The sequence below is a fragment of the Arachis ipaensis genome, chromosome B1, assembly GCF_059453495.1.
Source record: "Arachis ipaensis isolate K30076 ecotype BB chromosome B1, ASM5945349v1, whole genome shotgun sequence".
In the NCBI taxonomy this organism is placed as follows: Eukaryota; Viridiplantae; Streptophyta; class Magnoliopsida; order Fabales; family Fabaceae; genus Arachis; species Arachis ipaensis.
In genome coordinates, this window is record NC_142436.1 from 18,288,863 (window position 1) to 18,314,734 (window position 25,872).

Sequence of the window (25,872 nt, forward strand, 5' to 3'; positions counted from 1 at the left end):
TTAACCAATATTCTAATTAATTATTTTTATGTCTTAAAAAAACTGTATATAAGAAGAAAATAATTAATTTATCTACTTTAATAAATAATTATTTTACTAAAATAAAAAAAACTATTTTTTTGAATTTTTAAGAACTAATTAATATTATATATATTTTATTACATTATATTTAGTTATAAAAATTTTATTTATTTCTAATGTTTATATTAAAAATGAAAAGAAAATTTAAATTAGTAAATTTTAATCTATAATATAATAATAATATAGTAATTGTTTTATATATTCTACGAATATAAATTAATTATTTTTTTATTTGTAAAAATTTTAAGAGGCTTGAGCTTGTTTTTTATATATATATATATTTATTTATTTATGAATGTATTATATTTTTTTATATAAATAATTTAAAAAAAATTTAATAGTTAATCTATTACTTTTTTTTGTTTTAGTCCAAATTAAATGTTTTTAATTGTTTTTGAAAAGAAAATTTTTTAAGAAATTTAATAATATGTGATGAGAGACACCGAATAAATTATACAAAAATTAATTAAAATATAACATAAAAATATCTTTAGCAAAAGATGAAATAGGCTCTCTTTATCTAAGTGGTCACCTAAACTAATAGTATATAAGTAGTCGTCCTTACTCTGTAACCGCATGATCCTCGCCTGCTTCTTGTTGCTTTGTTGCGATAAGCCGATAATAACAAACTCTCCCTCCTCTTCCGCACCCTCAAGCCCCCAAACTACGACCACTTCCACACACCACCATCGAATTTTCCGTTACACATATTCTAACCACCACCACGTGCTACTCATTCATTGGCTCATCCTTAACAACCACCCTCATCATTTCCATTGAACTACCCCTTCCTCTTTTCCTTCATTCACTTTCACAAATCACAAACTTCTCTTCCTCCTCCTTCTGCCTCTTGCTAGCTACCTTAAGTTCAGAAAGAAAGAGAGTTAGTCAGTTAGTTAGTTTTAATGGAGATGGCTGAGGTTGGAGTAGTTAGAACAAGAGCTTCAGCAGCATTGGCCATGGATGTAGCTGTTGCTACTGCTGCAACTTCACCTTCACCCGATGAACCCGCGCTCAAGAGAAGAAAGATCAAAAGCGAAGAAGACGAAACAAGCCAAGATCTCATAAAATTCTCAGCATCCTCATTCTCTGACCAGCTTAAGAGTAGCATTGACGGTGAGGAAACAGTGCTGCGGGAGGCGGCGGCGGAGGAGGAGGAGGAACGGTCCTCCGACGAATCTCCAGCGTCATGTTGTTCGAGCAATAACGGATCCTCCACCTGGCTCCACGAAGAGAGCATCAAATTCTTAGATCTTGAGGTAACTAAATTGAAGAAGCAAAGTTGTTTCAAGTTGAACTAACATTTAGAATTAATTTAATGTAGAGGCACAGATATTTAATTAATTGAAGCTGCGTTTTTCGTCTTGATTTCTTTAAATGCATGCCGTTTTCTTTCTCACGAAATTTGATGTAACGCTTTTTACAGGTTCAGAGCTCCCAGCAGGCTGAAACGTCGGCGTGCTACTGCGAGAACCAAACAAGGTCTCAAATTAGTACTACTAACACTAACAGTTCAAATTTGCAATGATTATTTGGTTCTTTCGAATTTTGAAAAAAAAAAAAAAAAAGAAAGAAATTGTCTCTGTAGCGTATGTCATAGTAATAAATTTATTCCTTCCGTTCAACATTGTAATAAAACTTCAAACTCGAAGATCAGAAGAATATCTCTGAAGAATAAAAATAACATACATTTTTGTCTGTGTGTTCACAGGAGAGAAACGAGCCTCACGAGTGAGCTAGGAATGAATTGGCAAGAAGTGGAATCATCAATGGATAATAATTATAATTATAATAATGATAATAATAATAATAATAAGCGAACAAGAACAACAACAATAGTCAATAATTCCCGCGTTGTTCTATCAACGAAGATGCCAACAGAGTTGGAGCTTGAAGAATTTTTTGCTACCGCAGAGAAAGACATCCAGAAACGATTTTCAGACAAGTAAATCAAATTAATAAGTTCATCTTTTTTTTTAATCAGTTTTTCTCAAATACAAATTACTACGCTACTTTTTTTAACCTATGAAAGTTATTTATTTATTTATTTATTAACAAATATTGTTTTGATGCTTGCAGGTATAATTTTGATATTGTGAAGGATCTGCCATTGGAAGGACGCTACGAGTGGATTCAAGTAAAATTAACCCCATAAATGTGCCCAGTTTCTTGTGCCTAATAACATTATTTCGGTTCAATAACGAAATTAATTATTGTGCTCCAGAGTGAATATTTGTGTAGGAAAAAAAAGTTCCTTCCCAAAATTATTAAGGAAGGAAAATAAAAGTGTGATATATTTGGATTTGAACATGCCAATTGGCATTTGGCACTTCCCGAAATCATTCTTATAACGTTAATAATCTACTTTAGCTACATTCAAATTTTCATGTCATTGATTCATTTTGATCCTATTGTATCTTATCTTTCATGGTCTAAGACTTTCTGTTTGATGTAGGGCTTTTATTTCTTTTTCCCTTTTATGATTAAGAAATAAGAAGAATTTCAGATATTTCTAGAATACCAGTCTTTTAATAATTTTAATGATTGATCTTAATTATAAAATATATATAATACATATTAATTAAAATTAACAGTTAAAATTATTAGAACATTAGTATTTCAAAATCATTTGAAAATTTTTCAGAAATTATATATACCCTTGTTGTTAAGCTAGATCCTGTGCCAAGATCTGGAAATTCAATTCCTTTGATAGTTTTAAGCATTGTTTTAAATTGCACTTCACAGTTTGCTCTTAAGGGATCTTTTGCAATTGGATCAAATAATTCATTTTACTATACAATTCTTCACATTGCAGTCTCAAAATAAAATCACAGCGATTCAAGTGTACTTTGTACAAGATTCTAGTATCGTTTTTCTCATCTGAGCTCCCCCCATGTAATTCGCGTCTGTTTCTTTATCCATTTTTAACTTTGCTTGGTACGGCAAAAGCACTGGCAGCTGATGACTGTTATCTTCTTTTTCTTTTCTTTTTCACTTTCTTCATTTGTTTTTATCCCTTTTCCGTGACAATAATTTCCTTTATTTCCTTGTCTTTAATTTCTGGTCCGTGTTCTCTTTGCTTTATTATTTTGATTATTATTATTTGGACATTTTAGTGCTGACCTGTCTTTTCCTTAATTGAAAGTGTTAAACTGTTGAAAATAGATACTTTGCCTTTTCTCCTGAACCTTTCTGCCATAACTTTGGTCCGTGGATGATGATTACGGGACTTTTCTCAATTTCAATGTATCATTATACAGACAGTGAGACAGATAACAAAAAACAAAAACACAAACGACATTAGCATGATGGTGAATGATTTTTGGTGGTTGGACCTATTGCACAAATAAATTTGATAACTGTGTAAAAGAAAAATAACGTAAGGAGTTAATTTTTTAAATTTTATTTTATTTATCTTATATCATAATTTTTAATTCCAAATTTTAGATTATAAATTTTAACTTTTTCAAAAAATAAAAATTTATTTGGGTGAATATTTATGAAAGAATCTTTTTTTAAATAATTTCTTTTAAATATTTTTTACAAACATAAAAATAATTTTATATTTAGATATATTATGTAAATTTTTTTTTAATAATTATGTTTGAGTGTAATAATATAAATTTTTTATTTATTATGTTAAAAATATATTTTTTATTTTTTTAGTATTTTTATTTTTACTATTAAAATTTTATCAAATACGCTGAAAAATAAATAAGATATTTTTTATTAAAAAAATATTTTTTAACAACTTAATAACACTCAAATAAATACTAAATATTTTTAAATTAAAAAAATAGTTAACATTAACTAACTAAAAATTAATTTTTTATACTTTCTCAAAAGAAATATAAATCTAGCAAATTTTTAGTTAGTAGCAATTATTTTTTATATTTTGACTCTAACAATTTTTGTTCTTTATTTTTATATAACATATTGACCCTAATTTTGATGTAAAATTAATTTATTGTCAAACTTTTTGTTTTCTTTCCTTTCTTCAATACAATAGGATTTTTTTTTCACACACACAACCAATTCTATAAGATTTCATTTTTGCTTCTCTCAATCTATGTCTGGCTCTCTGCCTTTCCTTCTCTCATTGACAAAGTATTTCCCTTCTCTTTTCCTCTCCCGCCATGGTCAGATATCGTTGCTCTGCTCTTACATTCCTTGATCCCCTGCTCCACTGTGAAACAAAACTAAGGAAAGCAGTCTAATGAAGATTCCTTTGCTAAGTCAGCTATTAAGACTATGACCTTGTCTCTTCCTTCTCACTCATTGGCCTACTATGACCTTGTCTCTTCCTTCTGCAGGAGTTCTATCATTTTATTTTAGATAAATACTAGTATTTATGTTCAATTTCTTGTGAGGTAGCTAGGAATTGCTTCATCGATCATGGTTCTGGTCTATATTTTTGTGTCTTTGAGGTTGATAGTTTAACTAAAATTGTTCTTATTCATGTAATTAATAGAATATGCCCCTTTGAAAATAAAATATATATTTATTTATAAATTATTAGATGCTAGAAGAATATATATTTATGAATTATTAGATGCTAGAAGAATATATTTATGATAAAATTTACGAAAGCATTATTAAAAAAAATGTGAAATTAGAATTGATTTTACATCATAATTAGAGTCAATATGTTATAAAGAAAATAATTAATAAAAATTAGTGGGTCAAATTATAAAAAGTAACTATTATTAAATAAGAATGATTGATTCTATATTTCCTTCATCCAACCATTAATCTATGGTGCATGTGAGAATAAAAATAGTGAAGCGATGAAGAATTTTTTTATTAGTAGTTGGATGACCATCACATAAAATATCTTATTTTATTTTTGTTAATTTTTAAAATAAGAGATTCGGCGATGCGCATGAATTTCAGAATGTGTTATTGGGTCGTGCGGGTTGTTGTGGTTGTGACTCAGTGAGGGATATAGAAATTCAAGGCACTCTGTGCCTCTTCTTCTGGATGGCTCATGATAATGTTGCTTTCACTTATGTAATAATCGTTGCATTGTTCAAGACAATATTCTTGTCTTAATCACTACATTGATGAATGGGAACAAATTAATGGGAAAGTATGAGGAACTAATGGAATATTTATACATTATGTACAATGAAGGTTTAGGGAGTATTAGAGATATAATTATTAGTGTTATCCTTTTTCATCAACTGAAGCTTTTGGGATGAGTGGTATCATGACATGATATTAGAACACTAGATCCGAAAGGTCAAGAGTTTGATCCTTGGTGAACCTCAAAATTAGTTTAAACTTTTGGGAAGATGTTTATTAGCGCTAGTACTCGGAAGGTTATTCTAAATAGTATGGGGATGTTCATTTTATAACTCAATAGCCATTGTACACATTGTACAAATAATTTATTGTCTCCCTAGCGAAATCCCAAATTAATTCAATACCAAGAGAAGTTAAAATACTTCTTGATAGTGATTTATGAATGATGAAAAAGTGAATATTTTGATTTTATATATATATATATATATATATATATATATATATATATATATATATAGTTGTTTATTAATAAGAGTAGTACATCAAAGTCTGTTATACAGTAGTTAAAAAGTTTTCTTTTAGAGAAAAAATCTGTTATAAGTTTATTACAACAGAATTCTAGATATACTATGTCCAAGCTATGAAACATATATGCAGATACAGGACAGGACACGATACGACATGTAACATGGCGATACGTGAATTTAAAAAAGTTGTCTGACACAAAAACATGTATATATTAAAAATATAATATATTTATTAATATTAAGCCAATAAGTATTTTTAAAAATAATTATATGATATATATTTCTTTCTAAAATATATAGGTATTTAAAAGATAAAATTCTAAATTCTTATATTTTAATAGAGTTAGTAAAAATTTTGTACATCACATTCACATGTACAGGAAAAAATTATCTAAAAATCATATTATTTTTTTATTATATATGATTGATATTTTCTTCATTAGAAAAAGTCACTTTTTTCAATTCTGGTTCATCAAGAGAAAGATAAACATCAAAAACACCATTTTTCTCATCAATTAATAAAAAAAGTATCTCCAACAATATTTCACATCATAGTTTTTTTTTTATTGTATTGTGGAATTTTTTCTTGAAAGAAGACGAAAAATAGTGTGCACAAATACTAAATTTTTTCCACGTTTAGCCTTCAACTTGTTTCTTTTTAGGGAATGGATAAAAGAATAAATGCTCCAATTTCTTTCATAACAAGAAGATGAAGATGGTTGTCCTAGTAGCCTAAGAGCAATTGGTTAAAAAAGTTTTGTTTTACTACCATGAATTAGCCACTAAGATTTTGCATCGACTATGCCTTTATCATTCAAGAAGTCATAATCATCAAAGACACTTCTACCATCAGAAAAAGTTTGCAAATTCAATGTTTACTTTTCTCCTCTCTTCTTCATTAGGAAAATACCTCTTCAAGCATTTAACTCTTTCATCAGTGATCTCAATATCTTGACGAGAAAAAACTCGTGTAGGATCTTCTCTCAATCATTGGTGGCTATAATACCTATATAATTAGTGGTTAAGCAGAAATTAGTAATAACTAGTATTTTTATCCGTAATAATATTACGGGAATCTAAATTTTTTAAAATTACGGTCCACTTTGTTCTGACAGTATAGATTATGCATGTCACAAAAGATTTATAAAATCAAACAACTTTTAAAACAAAAATCGTAGGTTGACAAAAATCTTTGGCTAAGAAAACCAAGATATCTGTAGACAAAAACTCAAATAATAAGATTTTTAGTTAATATTTTTATATAAAAAAGTCTAATTTTTTATTAATAATTAATTTTAGCTTTCGTTATCTAAAATTTAAAACAATTTAATGTGTATACTTTTATATTTAATTAGGCATTAAGTTTGTTACACAAATAAAAATAATTGATTTTTATATTTGCTATTTAAAAATAATATTTTTTCTCTCTATGTATATAAAAATATAATTAGATATTAGTATAAAAAAATTATACTGATAATTATAAAATTAACTCAAAATTATTTTTTTTAAAAACAATTGAATCTTGATTTTAACTTTTAATTATAACATCAGTATTCTCTCTAAATTATATGTAATAAATATTTAAAAGAAGAAAAATGAAAATATAGATTAGAAAGATAAGCGGTGAAAATTTAAAACTAAATAAAAAATTAAAAAACTATGTACATAATAATAATAATACTAATAATAATTTTTTTATTTAAATTATATTATTTTGTTAATTTTATTTTTTGTAGAACAGAACGATAAAAAAAATAGAGAATGAGAGAAAAGAGAGAGAAAGATAAAGATGAATAATGAGAGTGAGAGCGAGAATTTGTTAATTTTGGAAGAAAAAATTTATTTTAATTATAAAAAAATATCGAATGACATATTTTGATTTGTCAAATTACTAATATAAAATATAAATTATATATAGAGTAAAAATAGTAGAGAGAAATAGAAAAATGGAGAGAGGTAGATGAAAGAATTTAGGAAGAGAATTTATTAATTTAAAAAAAATATTTTCTCTCAATTTTAATAAAAGAGTATCATGTGACACATTTGATTATTAAATTAGATAATAATATATGATATATAATATAGGTATATTTCAATTTCAGTTTTAATTTCATTGCAATTAAAGAATGTCATGTTGTATATTTTGATTGTCAAATTAGTAATTAGTCATTGATATTGATAATGATATATAAAATAGATAGAGTGGTTAAAGGAATGAGAGAAATAGAGAAAGGAAGAGGGAGGAGAGGAAAACTCTTTAATTTTGGAGGGAAAGATTTGATTTCAATTGCAATAAAGGAGTGACATGTGACACATTGGTTGTAAAATTAGTAACGAGGACGGAAAATTCTTTAATTTTGGAGGGAAAGATTTAATTTCAATTATAATGAGAGAGTGACATGTGGCATATTTTGGTTGTAAAATTAGTAAGAAAGAGAGGAGAATTTCTTAATTTTGGAGGAAAAGATTTGATTTCAATTGTAATAAGAAAGTGACATGTGGTACATTTTAGCTGTAAAATTAGAGATATATAATAGATTCAATTATCTTCACTTATAAATGTAAATTTTAGACTATAAATGTAAAGAATTACCTTGAATTCAATGAATGTGCTAAACAATGAAGAGGTGTGCTAGTTTTTGTCCATCTTTGAATTAATATTGAGTGCACAACATTGTAGAAGGACGATAACTCTTGTTCATTTTTTCTTTCATAGAGATATATAACACTTTTTACCTTCTTGATCATTGAATCCCACATCTCATGAACCAAATGAAGAGTATGTGCATCTATGTTTGTACTTCTTAAAACATCATAAATAGGATTTGTGAAAGTAAGAATATAATCAAATTTTTGTCACTAATTTTCACTCAAAATATTTTCTATAACAAACTCAACTTTGCCAATATTATCTTCCTTGTATGAAGATCACTTCTCACTTATAACCATCTCTTTGACTCCTTGCTTTAACAACCTAAATATTTTGAGTATCACAATAGTAGAAACAAATTGAATAGGAGCAACACAATTTTAATGTATTAAATTCATTGAAAATAGATAACCTCATATGATGATTAACAATAAATTTTTTTTTTTTAATAAAAAAAGCATCTTCAGCAATTTGAGTAATCATTGAGCATTCTAGATAAACAAAATTATTCTTCTCTATATTCTTAGCTGGACAAATGTCCTTTAAAGTAAGGTTGAGATTATGAACAACACAAGGAGTCCAATGAACAGATGAAAATTCAACTTCAATCAATAAACCAGTCATTTTACAAACCAGCGCATTATCAGTCACAATCTGCACTACATTTGAGAGACCGACTTCTTTTATCACATCTCTTATCTACTTTGCAACATAATCCTTGTCCTTAATCTCATCTAAACAATCTATAGCTTTTAAAAATATAGGCCCACTTACAGCTACAACCATAAAATTAAGAAGAGGCCTCCTTTGAGGATCACTCTATCCATCACTTACAATGCTCACTCTCTTTTCACTCCATGAATTCTTGGTAGGCTCTAACATTCTCTTTACATATTGCTTCTCTTTTCCAAGCAAAGTTATCCTCAATTTATTATACCCACAAAGAATATAACCATCAATATAATTATTAGTAACATAAGAAAAAGCTTTGACAAAATATAGATATTTTGTTAGATGAAAAGATAATCCAAATAAAAAAAATATTTTTGAAATATGTAAATTTAAAGTCTCCCTAACATTCACATTAAAAGTTTTTTCTAAAGGTACAATAGTTCTTTTTTTTTTTTATGAATCAAGTACACTTACATTAAATAAGAGTGGAAAGAGAATTGACTTAGACTTTTTACTTTCATGCAATAATGTACTTTTACTATCAAGTTTCTTAAGTTCTTCAAGCTTTGTTAATGTAATTTTTGTACAAAATCTAATTTCTTTTCCTAAAATCTTCAATAAGTGTGGCTCTTACTCTAGTATAAAAATCATTAAATAAAATCTTGCAAAATTTATATTGAAATTCAAGATTTCCACTACTTGCAATTTTATCTTTCTTTGTTACAAATTTTCATAAAGACTTATCAACACTTTCTTCATAATCGTTTTGAACACTCTGTGAACTCATCTCTCATAATCCTACAATAATTTAAGAACTAAAATTATTTTTTTATAATTTAATTTCTTGAACACAACAGAACAAAAAAAGTATAGAGACAAAACAGAACCAAAAAAAATTGTTATATAATACTAATATACTACCAAATATAAACTTGCCTCTGTTACGAAATATGAATAAAAATTTATTGAAACAAATAATTTCTTATTATATATGCTAAAAAATAAATTAACAATCAATCTAGTTTTCTTTTCTCTTGTCTTTCTTCTGTCTTTCTAATCTTATCATAGCAGTAAAAGATTTTGAAAGAATTCTCTAACAATACATAATTTCAAAAGCACAAAACAAAACAAAACCAAGAAGGTACCCAAAACAAATTAAAAGTCTAGAACCAAATAGAAGCACAAAAGTGACAAAACAAATCAGAACCAAAGAAAAATATAGAGACTAGAGCAAAATAGAAATACAAAATTAGAAATTGACTGATGGAAAAATAAATATTCTCCCTTACTTTAAATGGAGGATCCAGATGAGCACGATAGAAGAGCACGGGAGCAGCGACGACGAGCACAGCGAAAGTGGCGACCGGAGAGGCGGCGAACACGGCAGCAAGAACTGGAGCAATAACGACAAGAACGGCGAAAGTGGTGACTAAAGAAGCGACAAACACAGCAGCGAGCACGAGAGCAGCGATGACGAGCATGACGAAAGTGGCGACCAGAGAGGCGACGAACGACAGTGAACATCGACGATGAGCACTGCGGAAGTGGCGACAGTGAAGAGGAGATGCTGAGATTGATAATGAGTGGGTGTGGAGAGAGACGATGAACACCCACAGCAGCGATGACCGGAGGTGGCGGCGACGACTGAAGGTGGCGTCAGACCGACAGTGAGGAGAGGGTGAGTGGATGTGGAGCCAGAGAAGGGTCTTAGGTCGAGGTGAAAAGTTAGGGTTTAATCTTTTGTAAGAGTAAAACTGAAGTGAAACGAGTGTTTGAACCATGTCCGGGCGGTTTTTTAGTTTTTTGGACATGACACATTTAGACATGGGAGGCACGCGTGTCAAACGAGTGTCTTTGTAAGTCGTGTCTGAACGTGTCCGACACACCGACATGGCACTTAAACAAAGTGTTCATACTTCATAGTGTCCAAGACTTTTGTAAATATATTCATGATTTATCAATATCAAATACACATTACAACTGTCTTTACTCTTGAGCTCTCTGATCTCTCTCATCTCTAGATTAGGATCATTTCATGGTATTAAGAGCTTCAAACTCAATCCATGGCACAAATTATTCCTTTGTGTACCACCACTCCAGTCACAAAATATTTTCTTCTTCTACCAATTCTCGACAAATTGGACAAGAACACCTTCAAGACTTAGGAGCAACTCGCGCTCCATATAATCGGAGCAAATGGTTTAGAAGACCATCTGATTCAAGAAAAAGTTCCAAAACAATTCAATGCTAAAATAGATTGATAATCAGGAATAGAATCTAAGAATTTAAAGAATGAAAAGCTAAAGATTTCTATTTGATGACATGACTGCTTACATCTATGGAAGTTTCATTAAATAACAAGATGCTGGGATGTTCTTATGCATATCAAGTCAGACAACAAATTAAGCAATATTTTTTGAAGGCCTCGAAGATTTAGATCAAGCAATTAAAGTCACAACTGAAATCAATCAAGAAGCAAGGATCCACTGCCGTTGAGTACGGTAAGAATCGTGATTAATTAATCATTTAATTAAATTAAATTAATTATCTAAAATAGGATTTAAAAATTTAGAATATTAATAAAAAAATATAAATATGATAATTGGACTCAATAGATTTTTTTGAGTTGAAAATGTAATATTCTTTGAAAAATTGCATAAAAATGCATACCGATAAATTAATCGGCAGTACCGGCTTAAGTCTGTCTGGTACTGTGCGAAAATGATAAAAACAGTAGAAAAAGTTAGAAAATAAATTAAAGTTAAAAATCGGGTGCTAATTTTAAAGGTTTGGCACAAAATTGAGACAAACGGGCCAAAAATGCTAACGAATTGGACCGGCCCCAAACCCAACATATATAAAGCCATTTAAGTGGCCATTTCAGCCACTTTTAACACTAAGCAGCAGCAGCAATGTTAAATTGAGAGAAGAGAAGTAGAGTTCACAAAACACTATTCATCTTCAACTTCATTCAACCATAACTTGAGCTACGGTGTTCCGATTCGCATGCCATTTGCGGCTACGCGAAGCTCTCGCCGAGCCGGTCACTTATAACTAGGTATTGTGGTAAGCTTCTCGCAAATCTTTGTCCAGTTTTTTGCCCTAAGCAATTCAAAAATTTAGGTTTTGGTTTTGAGTGAGTTTTTGTGTTTGATTGTTTAGGTGGTATTTAAGGTTGGGTTTTTGGTAGTTTGTGTCCCAAACACCATCGGAAAAGGTAAGAAAACTCTTTGCCTTGTGAAATTGTAATTTTGATAACTCTAGGTTGATTTTGTGGTAATTAATATGGTTTTAGTTGAGTTCTAGCAATTGATGGAGTTGATTTTGAGCTTTGAAGGTGAGATTGGTGATTTGTTGGTGATTGAAAGCTTGTTTGGACTCAAAGTGGTGTTTTGTGCATATTGGGAATCGGATAAGGTATGGTTTCAGTTTTTTCTATGTAATATATAATATTTTTGAACACTTAGACTAGTGGACTTTAGGATATGATTGAATTGATTGTTGGAAATTGTTGAATTTGATAATGTATGATGGTGTTGTTGATGTTGATGAATTATGGTGTTAAACTTAGTAGTTTTTGTTGATTGTTGAAATAGAGGTTGAAATTGATGATTTTGAGTGTTGATAATGGTTGTGAAGCTTATTGATATTAATAAATGTTGAAAATGGTGATATAATGCTTTGTGTGGATTAATTGTGAATTGGAGGAAGGTAAATGAGAATTTTTGGATGAAATTGGTGGAATTGCATGTGAATAGGTTGTGGAATAAATTGAAAGGTATATAGACATCATTTAGGTCCATTGGAACTGTTTTAGGTGTAGGATATTTGGTTTTGGTTGTGAATTTTGGAAGTTGAGAACCTTGTTAACTTTTGGTAAAAACCAGTTTTTGGTGAACTTTGACGGATCATAACTTGAGTCTCAGTCTTCAAAATTTGTTGAAATTTATCTTAATTAAGAGTTCATTTATAGATATTTAAATTGATATAAAGTTTAATGAAAATGGATTTTTGTAGAGGGAGTTATGACTGTTTAACGTTTGGTGCCAAAAACTGAACTCTGCAACTTTGAAATTTTTCTGAGTCTGGTGAGAGTTGCATACGCGACATGGTGCATGCGACGTGACCAACCCATTTAGGTTAGGCATTTTGCGTACACGAGGCATTGCATGTGTACGTGAGCTATTAAAAAATAAACCCTTTCGTACGCGAACTTTAACACGCGACGCGAGCAACCCATTCGGGTTAGACATCTTGCGTACGCGAGTAGGGAGTTGCGTACGCGAGGCAGGGGCTTGCACCCCTGTTTTGCTAAACATGATTTTTTCTGTTTTCAAAGGTTCTCCTACTTTCTAAAATTCCTTCAAAGGCTAATTAAGAGTATTGTCTAATATTTAGGCTCTAATATTACTAAAGATAAGTTAGTAAATTATTTTAGTGAATTTCTATGTGAATTTAGAAAACAGAGACTTAGGATTCTGGAGTACTGAGGGTGGATTAGTTGAGAGAAGTGATAGGGTACTGTAAAGACGACTAGTATGATAAAATTGTGGAGTTGTGAATTTGATGATGCTTTGTGATGAGTCTAGAACTTGGAGTGGACTGAGTACTGAAAATGATTTCTGAAAACCACTGATTGTTTTATACTAAGATTATTGAGACGCTATGCGCCTGGCAAGGACGGTAGGTTAATCACGCCTGTCGAGGTCGCGGCGGCGGCGTAAGGGTTGTGGTTAGTCCCGCTTACGTTGAGATGTGAGGTCCGTGGCAAGAGTATCCCGCTCGCATCCTTTCGGAATCACTAGAGTGTACAGGCACTATATTTTGGACCGTGTTCCGGGCACGATATCTCAGGGGTTCCCATTCTGAGACCGAAAGGTGACATCTCCATGGGGATGTGTCGGGTTGGCAATTGAACCAATAATGTGATATCACAGCCAAATAGGACAGGCATTCATCATGTGCGTCTTCTATCTGTTTGTTTACTTTGCCGACTTGAATTGCTTGCCTAATTGTATAACATGATTAATTGCTTCTTGAATTTCTTGATATATATGCTTTACTTTTATTGTTATTACTTGTGTTTTCTGCAGGGATTGAGAAGGTTCGAAAGGCGGTGGCGTTAGGATCGCATGGTAGTTAGGCTGGTAAAGGCTGTGGGATAACGGTGAACTAATAGTTAGAAATCCCTTAGGATAGTTATCTCGTTTCATAAAGGATTTAAAGTTATGGTTTTAATTTTAGTTATGCTTTAAGTTGAATCTTATGATTGATATGAAGCTCTAGGATTGCCTTTGGCGTCCCAGGGTCTTATATCTTACATTACTAGGCATTGTTACCATACTGAGAACCTCCGGTTCTCATTTCATACATTGTTGTTGTTTTTCAAATGCAGGTCACAACCCACCTCGGTGAGTTTGACCTCGGTGAGTTGCTTGATGGTGACAAAGCGGAGGACCTTTATCGTGTTTTGGAGTCTTTTGGTTATTCTAAATTATTCTCTCACTTTTGTATTTATATTTTTCCTAGAGGCTTGCTTTGAGAGAGATATTCTGTATATGCTGTTTTAACTTTCAAAATTCTGTATATCTGTATATACTAGTCGGCTTAAACTCTGTGGGTTGTGGCTAGTTTATTATGACTATTATACTCTCTTATATACTTATATCTTGTTATCTTGTATCTTTATCTTGTGCCTTAAGTTTGTAGCTTCAGGTGAGTATTTTGCGCTTTTGTAACTCCGTTTTTAAACTTATTTCTTCATCGAGCTTCTAGAATTATTAATTCCTTCTATATGTATTATGTATAAGCTTTAGAATTGTTGTAACCTTTTATTAACCTTTGCTTTACGACATGAGGTAAGGCTTAGGGTAAATTAGGGTGTTATATTTAGTGGTATCAGAGCGGTTCATCCTTGCGAGCTTGAAGGATGGACCGATTGTGCTTCATTGCATATTCTGTGTCATTTTTTTTCATGCTATTTGGGTTATCTACTTGATATATGTATAGCATGCTTGTTTATGAGTGTCTTTTGGGATAATTGAAGCACTAGGCTTTTGATATTGAGACTGATCACCTTGATATTGATTGTTTGGTGTGGACAGGACCCTGAATGGTGACTCACAAACAACGTCAGATACGTACTCAAAGAGATTGTGAGGATAATCAACCCCCTAATGACCATGCCGGGTTTATGGCCATGATGACTAACTTGGCTAACTCTATGCAAAGCGAACACTACTTCTGCGATTCAAGACGTGGAAAGGATAGGACGACCAGTTGGAATTGGGTACGGAGAAGGGACCGGGGCCAATTTGGATGGTGTCCCGATGGCACTAACCGCTTTCTTGAAAGTTGATCCCCCAATTTTCAAGGGAACAACAAATCATGCTGAAGCAGACGACTAGTTCAAAGCTGTGGAGTGTGCACTACAAACTCAACATGTCCTAAATAATCAGTTCGTGGAATATGCAGCTTATCAATTAGTGGGAGAAGCTCAGTATTGGTGGCAGGGAGAGTGTCAATTTCTGCAACTACAGAATATAGATATTCTGTGGGAGCTGTTTTGGACTGCTTTCTACAAGAAGTATTTTCCTGAATCAGTAAGAGAGGCCAGAGAGTTAGAGCTTATACAGCTGAAGCAAGGTTGAATATCTGTGGCCGAGTATACGAGTAAGTTTGAGAAGCTCTGTAGGTTCTCAAGGGTATGTCGAGGAGCCCCTGAGTCCTATGAGGGTTGGAAGTGCATAAGGTACCAAGGAGGTCTGAGTGAAAACATTATGAGTGCTGTGACTCCATTAGAGATTCGGAGATTCTCTGAATTTGTGAACAAGGCAAGAATTATTGAAGATTATGCCAAGGAGACGACTTTGGTGAGAGATGATCATGAAGGTACTAGTAGCAGAGGTCGTGGAAAGTATGTTCCATCAAGAGGCCAGAACTTCAAGAAGGGTAGACATGCCCCTCAGCGTTCCCAAGGTCAAGGGCATATTGGAGAGACTAACCACGACTAATATCACCAGGCGAGAGGAGGAGGTAAGCAGGCGTGGGATCAACAAGAGGAGCTAAAGTGTCCGAGATGTGGAAGATACCATTCGGAAGCGTCATGCATGGCTGGGTTCAGTGGATGTTACCGCTGCGGATTGTTAGGGCACATCTCTATACGTTGTCCTTATAGGAAAGACCAGGGTGCAGACTGGTCTCAGCGATGGGGTTAAGGATCTCCATTTTGAGGTAATGAATGATAATTGAGTTTTAATTACATTATAGGATGTTGTAACCCGACTCTCCTTACTAACCTATGATAGGGACAAGGATTTAGAACTAGGAATATCAAATTGAACGTTAGGCTTAGGACCAGAGTTTAGCTTAATTTTATTTTATGGAATGTTGCTAATAGGGCTGGCCAAACTTAGCATCAAAGGAACCAATGGGAGAAGATAGTTTTGGTGGATGCAGCCAAGCAATTCGGATTCTTAGTGACAACTAATTAGAGAGACGTAGCGGAAGGCATGAGGGAGCATTGACACAGTAGAGTTATAAAAGATGAAGTACCTTAACGACTTGAATTAGGTTGGCGATATTAAGTAGCTGAATACTTCGTGGAAGGAAGGACAGTTATAGCTGAGGGTTATATACTCTTGGCGGTGAATGCGACTCTGCGTGGATTACCGACGGTTGAACAAAGTGACTGTGAAGAACAAGTATCCGTTGCCGAGGATAGATGACTTAATGGATTAGTTGCAAGGAGCTAAAGTGTTTTTTTAAAAAAATATTGATTTAAGATCCGGTTACCATCAGATAAAGGTGAAGGAGGATGGCAATGGGAGACCTAATACGAGAAAAAGATTACCAAATAATGCGTATGACCCAATCTGTCTTTCTTTTGTAACCCGGGTTGAAGTACTTTATTTAGTGATCTTTCTTGATAATAAATTTGAATGTTTCCTAAATTAAACCCTTGCTTTCATGTATCCTCGCCTGAAACTCGTACCCTTTGACGTGAGCCTAAACTCGTTTCGAACCAATCAAGTGTGAGGGAGATTACTGTTGAGATAAACCATCAGCAGAGACATATTTTGATTCAATGTGCCTTATTATTTCTTCCAAGGATTCTTAATTTGGAATTTCTTTCTTGAGGTGCACTTTAATTCTCCTTCTTGTGCATTTTCTTATTTCCTACAACCTTGTCTGATCACAACAAAATGTATCTTTTCAATTTCTTGCGAATACTATTTGAAATTGTTTGTTTTCTTTTGAGCTTGGTATTCCTTCAGATAGTTTGAACTCATTTCGACATCACATGCAATTCTTAGACGCAACCTTTTATATATTAGTTCCTTAGGATACGAATTTTGAACACGAAGGACGAACTTGTGAGCGTGCGACATCACGAGGAGTTGTGAAGCTTTGTTTTTGCCAATGGTGTTATCTATAACTAAACTGACACACAAGGATGCCCCATTGGTATGGATGTCAAATTGTGGAGAAAATTTCTCAAGAACTTGAAAGAAAGATTAACTACAGAGTCAATGTTTGTGTTGCTGGAACCCCATGAACCAGTTGGGATCTACGATGACGCTTTGTTAGAAATCTTGGAGTGCGTTCTGATTTAACATTAGGAGGTAGTGGTTTATGCGTCACATCGATTGAGGTCGTACGAAGTGAATTCTTTGACTCTTGATCTGGAGCCTACTGCATTTGTGCTATGTTGACGATGTGGAGCGAGGAGGAAACTACCTCTATGGAAATGGATGAAACTACTAAAAGACTAGGATTTTGAGTTAAGCTACCACATAGAGATGTCCACATTTGATTTTGGTTTTTACGTGTATACTTTAGGATGATTGATATAACATTTGGTACCTGGTAAATTATTTAAGTGCAGAGGCAAGTAGAAAAGGAGAAAAATAAGTGGGCATGAATTTAGGCTTGAATTTTTATTGGGTTTGACTATGAGTGGCATTTGAGTTTAATTATAATAGGTGAAAATTCATTAGTTGTTTAGTATATCGAGTTGTAGTGTTGCATTTAAAGATGAATAACATAAGTAGGTATCCTAATTGTTGTTGAGGTCCTAGGTAATACAATTATTGAGATGGAGGATTTAAAGAGACGTTGAATTAGGCATAGAGATGATATAGGGCCCTAAGTTATGACTTAGTCTTAGGATGAGCGTAAACCCTATTTAGGTCCAGTTGAGAAAGTTTAGAAGTAAGCCTAGGTTTTGTAATCCGATAATGATGTATGACTTGATTGAATAATTGGATTAGTTAATTAATTAGTAGTTAAAAATCAAAGTAGTATAGCAGAAACTTAAGGAATATAATGTAACATGATAGTTGTGAATAGAGGTAGTAGAAGGGTGACTAGACGTATCTTACTTGAAGAGCTTAGTGAGTTAAGGTAAGTAAGAATTTCTAAGAAGCTAAGTTTAGTTGTGGCTGTACGATTAGAATGATTTGGGATAGGTTGTGGATACGAGGGTAGGTGAATGATTGGAATTTGGGTGGTAGGTGAGTGCAATTGTCGTGTTTGGAAGATAAGGATTGCGATAATTGATCATGATGATTTTAGGTTTAAATTGAAATAGAAAATGATTTATTTGAAAGGCAGATTTGGAACATATTGAGTTGAAATGCTGATGAGGTATTGAGGTTGAATTAAAGGAAGCTAAGAGTGAGAATGATGAATACAACATAGGCTTGAATCCGGTTAAAATAGGACGTTATAAATAAGAATGAAGGATGTAGATAGAAATTTGAGCTGACATGGAGGAATGTAAAGGTGAATGGTGAGAGATAGATTTAAGTTAAGGGAACATGTAATGGTGATGATAGGTGAACTAAATTTTGAAGGCAAAATTTCTTATTTGGTGGAGAGAATGTCAAAATCGTGATTAATTAACCGTTTAATTAAACTAAATTAAGTATCCAAAATAGGATCCAAAAAGTTTAGAATGTTAATTAGAAAATATAAGTATGATAATTGGATTCAGTAGATTTTTCTGAGTTGAAAAATGTAATTTTCTTCGAAAAATTGCGTAAAAATGCGTACCGGTAAATTAACCGGCAGTACCAGCTTAAGTCTGTCTGGTACTGTGCGAAAATAACAAAAACAATAGAAAAAGTTAGGAAATAAATTAAAGTTGAAAACCGGGCGCTAATTTTAAAGGTTTAGCCCAAAGTTAGGTCAAATAGGCCAAAAACGCTAACGAGTTAGACCGGATCCGAGTTGGGTCCAATCTCAACATATATAAAGCCATTTAAGTGCCATTTCAGCCACTTTTAACTCCAAGCAGCAGAAGCAACGTGAAATTGAGAGAAGAGAGGTAGGTTCCACAAAACACTATTCATCTTCAACTTTATTCAACCATAACTTGAGCTATGGTGCTTCGATTCGCGTGTCATTTACGGCTACGCGAAACTCTTGCCGAATCCGTCATTTCTAACTAGGTATTGTGGTAAGTCTCTCGCAAATATCTACCCAGGTTTTTGCCCTAAAAAAATTCAAAAATTTAGGTTTTGGTTTTGAGTGAGTTTTTGTGTTTTGATTGATTAGGTGGTATTTAAGATTGGGCTATTGGTGGTTTGTGCCCCAAACACCATCGAAAAAGGTAAAGAAATTCTTTGCCTTGTGAAATTGTGATTTTGGTAACTCTAGGTTGATTTGTAGTAATTGATATGATTTTAGTTGAGTTCTTGTAATTGATGGAGTTGATTTGGAGTTTTGAATGTGAGATTGGTGATTTGTTGGTGATTGAAATTAAAGCTTGTTTGGACTCAAAGTGGTATTTTGTGCATATCGGGAATCAGCCAAAGTATGATTTCGGTTTTCTCTATATAATATATAATATTTCTGGACACTTAGACTAGTGGGCTTTAGGATATGATTGAATTGATTGTTGGAAATTGTTGAATTTGATAATGTATGATGGTGTTGTTGATTTTGATGAATTATGGTGTTGAACTTAGAAGTTGTTGTTGATTGTTGAAATAGAGGTTGAAATTGATGATTTTGAGTGTCGATAATGGTTGCGAGGCTTATTGATATTAATAAATGTTGGAAATGGTGATATAATGCCTTGTGTAGATTAATTGTGAATTGGAGGAAGGTAAATGAGAATTTTGGGATAAAATTGGTGGAATTGCATGTCAATAGGTTGTGGAATAAATTGGAAGGTATATAGACATCATTTAGGTCCATTGGAACTGTTTTAGATGTAGGATATTTGGTTTTAGTTGTGAATTTTGGAAGTTGAGAACATTGTTAACTTTTGGTAAAAATAAGTTTTTTGTGAACTTTGACAGATCATAACTTGAGCATCAATCTTCAAAATTTGTTGAAATTTGTCTTAATTAAGAGTTCATTTAAAGATCTTTAAATTGATATAAAGTTTAATGAAAATAGTTTTTTGTAGAGGGAGTTATGATTGTTTAAAGTTTGGTGCCAAAAACTGAATTCTGCAACTTTGAAATTTTTCTGAGTCTGGTGAGAGTTGCGTACGCGAGGCACTTCATGCGTACGCGAGCTATTCAAAAATGAACCCTTGCGTATGCGAACTTTAACACGCAACGCGAGCAACCCATTCGGGTTGGACATCTCGCGTACGCGAGTAGGGGGTTGCGTGCGCGACCACCCCTTTTTCAATAGCATGCGTACGTGAGACCCTTGTTTTGCTGAAACATGATTTTTTTTCTGTTTTCAAAGGTTCTCCTACTTTCTAAAATTTCTTCAAAGGCTAATTAAGAGTATTGTCTAATATTTAGACTCTAATATTACTAAAGATAAGTTAGTGAATTATTTTAGTGAATTTCTATGTGAATTTAGAAAACGGAGACTTATGATTCTGGAGTATTGAGAGTGGATTAGTTGAGAGAAGTGATAGGGTACTGTAAAGACAACTGTTATGATGAACTTGTGGAGTTGTGGATTTGACGATGCTTTGAGACGAGTTTAAGACTCGGAGTGGACTAAGTACTGAAAATAATTTCTAAAAACTACAGATTGTTTTATACTGAGGTTATTGAGACGCTATGCACCTGGCAGGGACGATAGGTTAATCCCACCTGTCGAGGTCGTGGCGGCGGTGGAAGGGCTATGGCTAGTCCCGCTTATGTTGAGATGTGAGGTCCGTGGCAAGAGTATCCCACTCGCATCCTTTCGGAATCACTAGAGTATGCAGGCACTATATTTTGGACCGTGTTCTGGGCATGATATCTCGAAGGTTATCATTCTGAGACCGAAAGGCGACATCTCCATGGGGATGTGTCGGGTTGGCAGTTGAACCGACAATATAATATCACAGCCAAATAGGACAGGCATTCATCATGTGCATCTTCTATCTGTTTGTTTGCTTTGCCAACTTGAATTGATTGCTTAATTGTATAACATGATTAATTGCTTCTTGAATTTCTTGATATATATGCTTTACTTTCATTGTTATTACTACTGTTTTCTGCTGGGATCGAGAAGGTTCGAAAGGCGGTGGCGATGGGATCGCATGGCAGTTAGGCTGGTGAAGGTTGTGGGATAGCAGTGAACTGATAGTTAGAAATACCTTAGGATAGTTACCCCTTTTCATAAAGGATCTAAAGTTATGGTTTTAATTTTAGTTATGCTTTAAGTTGAATCTTATGATTGATATGAAGCTCTAGGATTGTCTCTGGCGTCCCGAGGTCTTATAACTTACATTACTGGGCACTGTTACCATATTGAGATCCTCCGGTTCTCATTCCATACTTTGTTGTTATTTTTTAGATGCAACTCGCAACCCACCTCGGTGAGTTGCTTGATGGTGATAGAGCAGAGGACCTTTATCATGTTTTGGAGTCTTTTGGTTATTTTGAATTATTCTCTCACTTTTGTATTTATATTTTTCCTAGAGACTTGCTTTGAGAGAGATATTCTGTATATACTATTTTAACTTTCAAAACTCTGTATGTCTATATATACTAATCGACTTAAACTCCACGGGCTGCGGCTAGTTTCTTATGATTATTATACTCTCTTATATACTTATATCTTGTTATCTTGTATCTTTAAGTGAGAAGTATGCTTTGTTCTTATCCTTTGTATTGTCTAAATCTAAGTAAATCACACTATTTGAAGTTGAATCTTTTTTGCTTGGACATAAAGACGTGATTGAAAGATTTAAAAAGAATAAACACACTTTCATCAATTAAATTTTACTCAAACTTCATCCTCAGCTCCATTTTCTCGAGGTTCTAGCAGAGGAGATTTTTGAAGAAGGAGAAGATGAATTAGTTTGGAAATGGAAGAGGCTTTAGATCTCAGAATTTTCAAGCTTCAAGAAATATTTGTCAAGTGTGTGAAAAGCAAGGCATTCAACATTACAGTCCTTTCATTGTTTTGGTCAAGAATATCAAGCTAGATCTGTTTCTTCAAGTGCAAGCAACCTGAACATAAATTACCTACCTCCTCATCCTTTTTCTTATCATAATCTTAGGGCTTATTTTACAACATCTTCAGATCTTTTTGAACAATCATGGTTACCAGAAACAGGTGCTTCCCATCACATTACACTAGATCAAGAAAACATGTTTAGCGCTTCAGAATTTAGTGAATTGATCATGTGATTTTAGGTAATAGTACATGTACAATAATTGCACACATTGGCCACACTTATCTTTCTCTAGATAACAATAAGACTTTTATTTTAAAGAATGTAATACATGCTCCTGATATGAATGAAAACTTTATTAGTGTCCAAAAATTCTGTGAAGATAATAACTGCTATTTCCGATTTCATGCTTACTCTTTTGCTTTGTAATGTCTCAGGACACTCAGAAAATACTCCTCCAAGGAGCATCTAAAAGTGGGGTTTATGCATTTGAAAGAGTTACTATTGCTTCACCATGTTCTTCTACTTCTAATTCCAAGTTTACTTTTCAAAATGAATGTAATAAACTAGGATCTGTTATATCTGTTCCTAAAGTTTGTACTAGTAATTCTTCTTTGACTATTTACAATATGAATACTAATAAATCAAATATTAGAGTATTTAATACAAAATGTTCATCTTTTTCTTTATGGTATGATCATTTGGGACATCTTTTACCTAAAACTTATTAAAACTGAGTTACAACATTGTAATATTCCTAATAATGATTCTGGAAATCATGCATTATGTGAACATTGCTACACGGAAAACATGCATGCACTCCCTTTTAAACTTGATTCTTACCAATTTCATGCACCTCTTAAAATGGTGCATATTGATGTGTGGGGCCTTCACCCAATCTATCTTACCATGATTTTCGATATTATGTGTCCTTTATTGATTCTTTTACTCGCTATACTTTCATTTTTTTTATTGAACACAAAATCTCAAGTCTCAACAGCATTCATACAATTTAAAACACAAACAGCCTATTTGGAATGCATCTGATTTGAAATCATAAATGAATTGAATTCTATTCCTTGTTTTGGAATAGAAAAAAACATGAAGTTGAATTCTGGTGAGAATTCCAATTCTCATTTTATCCCAATTTACAAATCAAACCTACTTTGGTCTGATTTCAAAATCAATTCTCACCTAAATCTCACTTAAACTGTATAATATCAAAAATACTCCTGTCCAAATTAGAGTGTTTGTTTCTTTTCATCACACTTCATCAATTCCATCCATGGAGTTCGAGCTGAAGCTTGTTGCCGCATCGACAATTGCTTCGTCTCCCTTCCTCTCCCTCTCATCCAAACTCTCCAATCCACGTGCTCCTCTCCTCTCCCTCACATACTCGCCCTCGAGCTTCGTTTTCCCACCCACCCTCCCAACCTCTGGTTCGTCGCTTGGCCTGGCGCCACTTCTTCTTCTCCCTCCGCCATCGAGGTAACTACTGCTGCCACCACCGTTCATATTATCACGTTTTTTTTTCTGTTAAATTCGATTCGTGTTCTAAACAATTCGGTTGCATAGGTTTCGAAACAATTTGTGGAGTGCACGCATTTCGTTGCCGTATCACGGTACTGTTCAGGTGAGATCTGCTTCCAATGTGGCTCATGCTTCTCTTGTTACGATAGAGCCTCACACCGAGGATGACTGGGAGGTTTTGGAACTCAATTCCGAACAAGCTGAGGCTGCTATCCTCAACCAGATTTTTGTGATTGTTGTTCATTCACTTCTCCAACATGGCATAGTTGAAGACTTGGATTAATTGAAACCTGTGAATATTAAGTCTTTTATTTATATATATATATATATATATATATATATATATATATATATATATATATATATATATATATATAATATAAAAAGAAAAAGAAGCAAAGATGGTTAAATAGGCAGCTAGAATTAGTATGATTTCACAGGATGGCATAAATCTTAAACTAAGAGAGAGAAATGGTGATTTCGAGTTCAACATGGATCAATTAAACTCTAGAATTTAGGAAAGTTAAACTAATGTTTTTAGAAATTTGTAGCAATATTTTTAGATTTAAACTAATGTTCCACCTATCATGATTTCATAGGTAAGATGGATCTAATTGGTGAGGTTGTGTTAGACCAATTTTACTTATAAATGATTTATATAATTATATTATCTAATTTAATTGATAAATAAAATTATACTTAATATTTATTGAGCGGTAAAAATGTCTTAGAGAAATAATGTAATTTATTAACAAGTCATTCCAAACAATGGAATTCAATTCTAAATGGAATTCAATTCTATCTCATTAAATGAGTTAGTTGTTCCAAATTATGGAATTGAATTATATTTCTTTAGGAATTCATTTCTTGATAGAATTGAATTTTAATTCCATCATTTAAAGGTTTCTAAACAAGCTGAGAGACTTATACCGGCCTTAAGTTTAAAGCTATGCAATCAAACCATGACAAGGAGTATCTCTCTAACTCTTTCATAAACTATTTAGCTAGTAATGGTATTTTACATAGTTTTTCTTGTTCTTATATTCATCAGTCGAATGGACGAGTTGAACACAAACATAGACACGTTGTGAAAGTTGGTCTAGCTATGCTTGCTCGTGCATCAATCCATGTTACTCATTGGGATGATGCTTTCTTGTCTGTTACCAACTTAATCAATCGGTTACCTTCTTTAACTCTCTCTAATGAAACTTCTTTTGAGTTGTTGCAAAATCACTCTCTAGATTACTCATTTCTTTGTGTGTTTGGATTCCTTGTTTCCCTTATATGCGTCCATACGATACAAATAAATTAAATTTCAGATATGAAATAGCAGTGTTTTTAGGATATGAACCTAATTACAAAGGGTATAAATATCTCACAAAATAAAAAAAAATTATTATAACAAGACATGCCTAATAAAGGATTACCATGTGTTCATAATACGCAGTAGAAGAAAAGAAAGTAATTCTAAAAATTTATTTTGTGCTTAAAATGTATTCTAGTAATATAGGGCTTGTTTGGGTGAGCTATTAAGAAAATATCTTTTTTCGAGTTATCTTTTTTTTAAAGATCTTATGAAAAAGTAAAAGTAATTTTATGTTTGGGTATCTCATGCAAAAAGATCTTTTTATCTATCAATTGTTTGGATATAACAATATAAAAATACTTTTTTTGTTTAAACATCTTTTTTTTAAGGAAAAAAGATCTTTTCAAAAAAGATGTAAATTACAGCTTCTCAAAAAATATATTTTTTATTTTTCTAATGCATTTACTTTTACTATTAGAAATTTACCAAACGTACTAAAAAATAAAAAAGATATTTTTTTTATTAAGATAATAGCGCCCAAACAAGCACATAGATCAGATTCAAATACCTAAGTACGCTAGTAAAAATCATTTTCTCCTTCGATGGTACGAAGGCGCTATGCGTATCCACACCGAGACCAACCTTTGTTGTCAACTCTTTGGCCAATGGATATCGGATCTAAATTGAAAAACCTCTTTGCAACTTTTTGCACACC

General features: G+C 32.6%; 2 protein-coding genes and 1 pseudogene across 2 annotated transcripts; 2 read left to right on the forward strand and 1 right to left on the reverse strand.

Moving 5' to 3' along the window:
* The first annotated feature begins 652 nt into the window (after positions 1 to 652).
* Positions 653 to 2,532, forward strand: LOC107616908 (uncharacterized). The gene is made up of 4 exons (XM_088501183.1): positions 653 to 1,340; positions 1,508 to 1,563; positions 1,793 to 2,026; positions 2,161 to 2,532. Exons 1-4 carry the CDS (start codon positions 987 to 989, stop codon positions 2,234 to 2,236), a joined length of 720 nt encoding a protein of 239 aa, XP_088357309.1. The 5' UTR covers positions 653 to 986; the 3' UTR covers positions 2,237 to 2,532.
* A 6,032-nt stretch (positions 2,533 to 8,564) lies between these two features.
* Positions 8,565 to 9,745, reverse strand: LOC148575857 (uncharacterized; annotated as a pseudogene).
* Positions 9,746 to 23,606: 13,861 nt separating this feature from the next.
* Positions 23,607 to 24,134, forward strand: LOC110268645 (uncharacterized). Its single transcript, XM_021115227.2, has 2 exons — positions 23,607 to 23,809; positions 23,897 to 24,134. The coding sequence occupies exons 1-2, from the start codon at positions 23,607 to 23,609 to the stop codon at positions 24,132 to 24,134; spliced, it is 441 nt and encodes a 146-aa protein (XP_020970886.1).
* The last annotated feature ends 1,738 nt before the right edge of the window (positions 24,135 to 25,872 follow it).

Bases quoted from the DNA above. Each gene is read 5' to 3' on its own strand.
- LOC107616908 (XM_088501183.1), top strand. From the start codon at position 987: ATGGAGATGGCTGAGGTTGGAGTAGTTAGAACAAGAGCTTCAGCAGCA. The intron at 1,564-1,792 runs GTCTCAAATTAG...GTGTGTTCACAG, and splicing joins TACTGCGAGAACCAAACAAG to GAGAGAAACGAGCCTCACGA. The intron at 2,027-2,160 runs GTAAATCAAATT...TGATGCTTGCAG, and splicing joins CAGAAACGATTTTCAGACAA to GTATAATTTTGATATTGTGA.
- LOC110268645 (XM_021115227.2), top strand. From the start codon at position 23,607: ATGGAGTTCGAGCTGAAGCTTGTTGCCGCATCGACAATTGCTTCGTCT. The intron at 23,810-23,896 runs GTAACTACTGCT...TCGGTTGCATAG, and splicing joins CTTCTCCCTCCGCCATCGAG to GTTTCGAAACAATTTGTGGA.